The sequence below is a fragment of the Ciona intestinalis genome, unplaced genomic scaffold, assembly GCF_000224145.3.
Source record: "Ciona intestinalis unplaced genomic scaffold, KH HT000338.1, whole genome shotgun sequence".
In the NCBI taxonomy this organism is placed as follows: domain Eukaryota; kingdom Metazoa; phylum Chordata; class Ascidiacea; order Phlebobranchia; family Cionidae; genus Ciona; species Ciona intestinalis.
The window spans coordinates 1-8,369 of NW_004190659.1; the positions used below are offsets into that span (position 1 = coordinate 1).

Here is an 8,369-nt window from a genome sequence, read left to right on the forward strand (position 1 = left end):
ATGCACATTAACCAATTGTATCTAGCATAAAGATCAAATTCCCATTCTCAGATTATCACTTGCCTTTTGTTAAGATAAAATTGCAAAAATACGAAAAGATACGTTTATTTCACTCAAAACTGTATAATATTCGTGCTACATTTAACGTTTGGAACAATTTGCCGTGAAGTAACCGTCATGCACACAACATTGCTGGTGGGTTGGAAACCATGCAATTTCACTTTTACCCAATGGCGAAAAATAAATTAGCGAGGACGACCTCTACCACGGCCCGGTGGTGGTCCCGCTTGGTCCCCTTGGCCAGATCTTGGGTTCTTAACAGTTTCATCCACAGACAAAATGAGACAAGCAGCTTCAGATGCAGCAGTCAGTGCATTTTTCTGAAAAATATAGTTGAAATTACAATACCAAGAACATGCACTTTAGAGCATATCTGAAACAGCTCTGCCAGCAGGTAAGATGTACATAACTACTCACCCACAAATTTAAGGTGTGGTAATTTGTAAGCGGGCACAGGGTGTATAAAAGTATAAAACATTAAAAACTGTGTTATAACACCGGTTATTGCCCCATCCCTCAAGAATAAACAAGTTACATTCATCCTAGTTACATAAATACCTTAACTATGGAAGGTTCCCACACACAAGCTGCAAAGTTATCGGTGATATCTTCATTGTTGATGTCAACTCCATACCTACAATATAAAACAACACATAACAGCATACCCAAAAAAATTCGCCTCTCATTTTTTAAAATTCATAAAAAACCTTGTGGTGACATAAAAATTCAATTACACCCAGTCAAAAGGGTGAAAGAATCTCCATCTTACCATTTTCCATCCTCTTTAGCGTGAACTTGTCTCAATTTATTCAGAATATTAGTTGCGTCGAAGCCAGCATTCTCACACAGCTGTCTTGCAATAACCTCAAGTGCCTGTGTAGGAAAACATGAGCATATTATTAACATATCTTAACAAATAAACAAGGGTTATATTTCATATACACAATACAGTAATGAAATTTACAATACATAATACTACAAAACAATAAGGTGAACAGCCAAACAGACATTCCTATGATTTCAATTTTTACAGATTGACACAGTGCAGAAACTTCCGGGGTAGACTTCACCACCCTACCACCCCAGGTTTGGCGCCTATGTCTACACCAACATAGCACTAGTACTGTTATACCATCTTACCTTCCCATAAGCAGATATAATAAGTTGTTGTTTTCCACGGATAGTACGCGCATGGTCACGAAGGTGTTTGCTGATTTCCATCTCAATGGCTCCACCACCAGCAACTACTGCATCATTCTGTGGGGAGATTGTTCTTGTAAATATTTATATTTGTTAGGAGCTAATTTGGCATAAAAACATAAAATTTTTAACATTTCGTCACATTCCCTGATAAAGTCTTTACAAATGCAAATGGCAGAGGAAACATCAGAAATATATATTCCGTTTTTATACCAAATGAGTTTTTTATACATTTTTATACCAGATAATCTGATAAAAGAATCTTTAGATTATGCCTGTTAGCAGAAGTAACAGAATATAGGACTATTTCTGTATAGTGGCAGTGTTATATAGTACAGATGTTTAGGCATTAGGGTGTCAAAAACTCTCATGATCTTTTAACATGAAAAATGTTATTTTTGAATATAGGAATGAAACACGAAAAATGTTATTTTTGAATATAGGAATGAAACATGTAATTAATGACATTTAGAGTAACGTAAATTATACATGTGCTGCATATTTAGTAGCACTTGGTGTGTGAACTTTAAACATGTACTAACAAAAATTAAATAAATTTAAAATAAAGTGAAGTTACGCAATAATGAAATTTAAAATAAAGTAAGTTACGCATATGCTGTAGAGCCTGTACTGTGTATTAAATATCAATGACACATACAGTGAGTTGACACATGACCTTACCTTGATAGCTCGTCTAACAATCATAATAGCATCATGCAATGATCGTTCAGATTCTTCCATGAATTGCTCAGCTCCTCCTCTCAGGAGGATGGTGCAAGTCTTCGCTTGTGGACATCCTCGGAAGAAGTTGAATCTGGAAAATAAAATATTTAGTTTTAGTTTTAAAACTATATACTGGAAAAAAACAGTTGATATTCGAAATTTCATATAATAAGGTTATTTAAACTTTGAGCAATACCTGGGATGGCATTGCTACAATGCAGTTTTTCTCAGATGTTAAACATAAGTAACCCTGTTAATTAATGTGGTGAATTCATATAAACACTGTAACCCCATTTATGTGTATAGAAGTCTACCACTATATGATTGAAACAGATCATTTTGTAAAAGGGATAAATTGCTTTCATAATTTAAAAATCCAGAACATTTCTGCAACTCCTTCGAAACTCTCAGGATAGAACCGCATTTAGTTGCATTAAGCTTCTCTGTATAATTTGACAGCATTGTATGCAATACACCCTCCACACGAAGGGTGTGCAACCCTTATTACAATAGGGCCAGATATAAATTACTGGGAAAATACTTGGTGAACTTGTTTGCCATACAATTATTTAACATAGGCTTGCATGAAACAATAATAGTTTGTTTTTGTCTTTGAGCTTATGACATTAAAAGGGGTTATCTCCTCACAGAAAAGTTTGAAGCACAAATTTCTGAACAAAACTGGTATATAAATTTATTGCGCATTAAATAAATTCAGTAAAAAATATGCAACTGGCTTCGCGGGCCACACAACTTTTCTTTGTGGCTTCATTTTGCCGCAGGTTAAACACCCCTGCTCCACATAATCATTGAACCCACCTTTCACCACCAACTTGTTCTTCCTCAAACTCCTCACAAGTCCCAAGCACATCATCAGTGAGATGTTGAACACTTGTCTGAATGCTTCCTCCACATGCCTTTAATAAATATGTGGTTTATTAATGAATAAATGTAACTGGTTTATCCTCACACGGCAGGACAATGGTAGTCATTAAAACACAGGTCTTCTGTTTTAAACACCTCGTACCCACTTGCGAGTTACCATATATATATAACTTTGTGGGTAATTTTTTTTGTGTGGGTGACAATTTAGACAATCCATTAGAAACCACTGGGTAAATGTAATTGCCCTAAGTGTTCTGCCCAATGACACATACATCCACAATAGTAGCAACTTTAAGCTTCATATCTGTAACCTCTGGGCTAGAGCAGGTGCTAATACACTGTACAATGGTGCCCAACTAATATTTAACCTTAAATTCAATCAAGGTATATGACTATAAAACAATTTAAGAAAACTGTATGGAAAAGTACACAGTACATATCATTCATGCTAAACATGCCATCCTTACCTTCATAGTTCGTTTAAGATCTTCTTCATTGACACGACCAGCACAAAACATGTCACGGTCGGCAAAATATTGAGTTGCTACGTCTCCTATCGGTAACTTGCTCAGGACAACCTGTTGTTATGTTGGGTTATATTAAATATGCTGTAAAACAATAGCAACCTGGGTAAGTCATGCCGTATTTTAAAAGAGATGTGTTTTTTTAGTCAAATTTAAACATTTTTTTGATATTTTTTATTAGATAATTAGTAATGAAAAATATATTATGCATGCTAATAATAGCACTAGAAAACACAAATGAAATCTTAACCTAAATTAATTGGTGCAAGAAAAATATATTAGCATGACTGTATACTATAATTTTATAATATTATTACATTAACCAACAAAGCAAACTTACAACTGCACCACTATCACATATATGTTTCATCTTGTCATAAAGGATCTGCCATTCAGCATCAACTATGTCTTGGTAGTCCTGCAACAAATAATCTACTAAGACACACTAAATATACAGCTGATGGTGTGGTCACATTCATAAATTACTAAATAAGAACTTATATTTCGAGCCTAAACCCATACACCCTAGTATACCTTACACAGGACCTCACATATGTGCCAAACTTGGGGTGTCAAGGCAGAAGGTAGACCTACCCTAGAATTTTCTACACTGTATTAATCAGTAAAAATTACAGCCAGTAAGTTAGATTTGTTGCACAAAAATGTGTCTAATATTCCAGCATTCCCATCATTTAAAACATTTGGAGCCTACGACCTCATCCACATATATATCATATGCACATAAATGTATCCATATAAAATACAATAGACGACTCTGCCACAAAACACAACATGATACCAAACCAACATACCTCAACATTGTTGACTCGGACTTCAGCGTTTTCTTTCTCCGATTTTAACTCAAGTTCAACATTCAACAAAGCAATCTTAGGATTCTTATATTTCTTCCTTTGCATCTCGAAGCCAGCATATGAGAAAGTTTTCTTGAAAGCAACACCTGAAACCAGCTTGGAATCCTGAAAAAAAAAGTTGGTTATAATATGCTAGTTATTTTATTGATACCAAGATAGCAAAATAAAATAGCAACATAGGCTATTATAAATGATGAAAAGTATATATAGTAGGATGGGGGAAGATGGGACACCTTTAGCACATAATAACCAAATATCTTAATCGTGTTTTAAACAGTTAATAACGGTCTATGGGAGTCGTGAGGATACGGTTTAATAATTTTTTGAATGTTCTTTGTTTACTACCAAATAGGACGAGAAAATAGATTGAAAAGGTGTCCCATCTTCCCCCACCCTTCTATATTGACAAAAATAGCAACATATATATATATATATATAAAATGATGAAAAAAAGCAACATATTTTATTAAACAAATGGGTTGTAGCAACCTGGATGTTACAGTAATGAGCCAACTCTAGCCTAAATCTCAAGTCCCATGACATGCAACACTTTAGTTACTCACACACACAGAATAAAAAATTGTCATCATTTTTACTTTTTGACGTTTATCAGTTTTACTAAGTTTTATTTGCTCCTAACCTCCAGTGCTCCTCCTGAAATCTTCTTGATCCCAATCATCTTTAGAGGAAGCAGATCATCAAGGAGTGTCACCGCATCCACTACCATGGGAGCAAAGAGGTCTTTGTAACTTGCAATTAATTTTGAGTTGAGTGCAGTAGACGCACATTTCTCTAGTAAGCCACGCTGTTCTCTGTTTAAAAGAAAAAAAATTAGACGAATATTGTAAAGAACCCAGTGATTACTATTTACTATTATTGTCATTAAACAATAACATTAGAATCAACACCACATTACAGATTATTATATACTAATGTTGCACCAAGCCAAGCATTAATAGATGAAAACAGTAAGGGTTATTGCACTGTGGGAATAATGAATATTCTTACTTTGGGTCATCAGTTTTAATCTGAACTTGAATTTCTTTGATCTTTTCAATAGCAAGGTTGGTAGCTTGACGGTAGGCCCTAATGATGAGCTGTAAAACATTAAAAAAACGCATTAAACTACATTAAATACAAACAATAAATATAAAAAGTACTTTTTTTCAATGGTAATATTTTCATTAAGTGGAACATTTTACCTGGGGATGGACACCCTCTTCAACAAAGCACTTAGCTTGTTTAAGCAATTCTGCTGCAAGGAGTGTAACAGTAGTTGTACCATCTCCAACCTGTGTGGAACGAGAAGCTGATTAGTCAAATGTCTTAGGTGGTAGTAACGAATCCAACTGCTACATTGTACACTAACCCCAAAACAGCCAAAACCTAACCATTAACCTCTAAACTAAAAAAAATCCCATTTTGGTCTCTTTTTTTCGCAATGACGTCAAATGGGTTTCAAATTGGTGCTATATCTACAAATGCTTATTAAAATACAGTTCAATTGTCTTAAAATCAGTTGGGCATATCTAAGTATCCTAGTTATGTGCCATGTGAAAAATTTTGTTGGGGTACACTGTACACATTCATCAAGAATCAGGGCTGGAAAAAATAGGAAATCAAATGACTTTAAAAAAAAATATTAAAATAATGACTTACTTCAGAATCTTGTGATTTAGAAATATCAACTAAAGTTTTTGCTGCTGGGTGGACAACATCTAACAGTTTCAATATAGTAGCACCATCATTTGAAATTGTAGCTTTGCCTGTAATATAATAATATTATTTAAAGAAAAGGTTAGAAAACCACCACCAACAACAGAATAACAGTATGTATTGAATAAAAAAACTGAATATAATGTAAAACAGGGGAATATGACAAAATAACTGACTTTCTGGCATTTTAAAAGTTAATCCCGAACACAAATAAAAATAATATATATATATATAATATATTATATACACTGGCGTAAAGTTACGGGGTTGCAGGGTTGCCTGGCAACCCTTTGATTTTCTCAATACTAATAATGCGTAAGGAATTACGTTCGACCAAACGAAGACGCCATTATTACTGCGAACAAACTTCGTTTACGTTCGTTAAAATATGTCAATACCGATGCGTCATTCACGACACAAATGCATTCAACTGGTATTTAAACTCCCTGTTTGCTAAATAATTCACGTGTGAATCGCTATTGTGACGTCAGTAATCAACGTGTGAATCGCTATTATGTCGTAATCAATTGCCAGGTTCAAACAACCGCTATTATGATGCAATAAATCCACGTGTGAATCCCTACTATTTCGTAATAAATATGCTGCTTGCCTGAGGAAAACATTGCATATAAATATAAAGCAGTGTTGGAAACGATTTAGGCAGTTTATTTCAGCGATATTTCGTTCTGGAAACCTACTATTTCCGACGGACGGGTCTTCGTTTGTAAGATAACCACACACTCGTGCGGGCTTGACGAAAGGCGCATGCGAAATAGCTACTGTGACGTCACTCGCCAGGCAATCGATTCGACCGTTTCTCATTACACGGACTCGCCGAACGCGCGTAATTTTAATTTGTCGCATTCCTACGTAATTCTGAATACGTTTACGTTTGTATGAGCTTTTACAAAGCACATATTTAAAGGGTTGCAAACCGAAAACAAAGGGTTGCAAACCGTTTTTTTTTTTCGCGCCTACCGGCGCGAGGACTTCCTTTTTTTCTGGTTTTTGCAACCCTAACGTTTAGTAAAACTTTACGCCTATGATTATATATAAATAACTGTATTTAACTTTCCGATTACAATAGTGAAGATTTAAAAACAAACGTAAAGACAGGATATACCAATTAAACAACAGTTGTTAAAACACGCTTACAGTTAAGACAGATTAACATTTAATTGAAAGAAAATAAGCGTGGTCGCAAACACCCTACTTTTTCAAATAAAATGATACAGACAATATAAACTTGGTAATCCTTTAGCTGGTGGCCACCTGAAATTTTGGTTTCAAACTGTTCCTTAGGTCTCACTGATACCCACTATATAATTATTTTTGGAAAAAACTCGGGCATTTGTGTTGAAAATTAACTTTAACTTTGAAAGTGCGCAAAATCGTGCTGCATCACCGTATTTTCCACACCAGCCATTATGAATTAAATCAAGGTTGGATTATTACGTCATAGAATGCGTATTGTTACGTTTCATTCCTATGTTAAAACAGTGGGGAAAAAACAAGGCTGTAAGGTATGTAATATACCACTATTGTGACATAACAGACAGCGATTTTGACGTAATAAATCATTAGCCTTACGCAAATCAGACGAAATACGGTGACGAAGCATGTTTTCGTGCATTTTAAAGTTAATTTTCGACACGAACGCCCAAGTTTTTTCAAAAAAAAATATACAGTGGGTATCAGTGACACCTAAGGAACATTTTGAAACCAAAATTTCAGGTGGCCACCAGCTAAAGGATTACCATAAAATACACACAAGAACACCAAAAACAAGTAGCCACATACCTCTACCATCAACAATAAGTTTATCCATTCCTCTTGGACCAAGTGTTGTACGAATGGCTTCTGATATAACTTGACAAGCATTGATATTACTTACAAGTTGGGGAATACCTTGGGAACTGTCAGTCCCTTCCTTTAGCAGAATAATAGGTGGTTGCTGCTGAAAGTATAAACAGAGATTTCAAAATTTTGTAGCAGATTTCATAAAATGTGTTAAAACATAATAGTAAGAATTTTCCAATACAAAACAGGGTGCTAGTGAAGAATCTCCCCCCCCCCACCTTATTTACTAACCACTAACCCCTATAACCACTATCCCCCTAGGTTAGGTGTTGATGGTTAGGGGGTTAGTGGTTATAGACCAAGGTGATCCTAGAATACAGATATTCTAGCGGCCATTTTCGATACCTTCTACTGGTGCCACCAACCTAAAATTTGGACACTGTACTAACTAGACCCCAGCGGTACCGATTCTAAAATGAAAACTTTAAAATTCGAAAAAATATTAATTATAAATATTAATATTCGTCATAAAAACATATTTATAGAATTTTCTCCCGATCCAGCTTCGAATATGTTATAGCGCCAAGTG

The 8,369-nt window shown here is 35.0% G+C and overlaps 1 protein-coding gene across 1 annotated transcript; it reads right to left on the bottom strand.

The window, feature by feature from the left end:
* Positions 1–89: 89 nt before the first annotated feature.
* On the bottom strand, positions 90–7,937 carry LOC100185811 (T-complex protein 1 subunit eta; the record flags this gene model as incomplete). Its single annotated transcript, XM_018816581.1, is given in 14 exon segments — positions 90–380; positions 619–694; positions 830–933; positions 1,201–1,317; positions 1,942–2,074; positions 2,803–2,900; positions 3,336–3,446; positions 3,733–3,810; positions 4,205–4,369; positions 4,905–5,076; positions 5,273–5,361; positions 5,467–5,556; positions 5,924–6,030; positions 7,781–7,937. Coding segments are annotated over 14 exon segments (1,632 nt in total), but the record flags the coding sequence as incomplete, so codon positions are not given.
* Between the last annotated feature and the right edge of the window lie 432 nt (positions 7,938–8,369).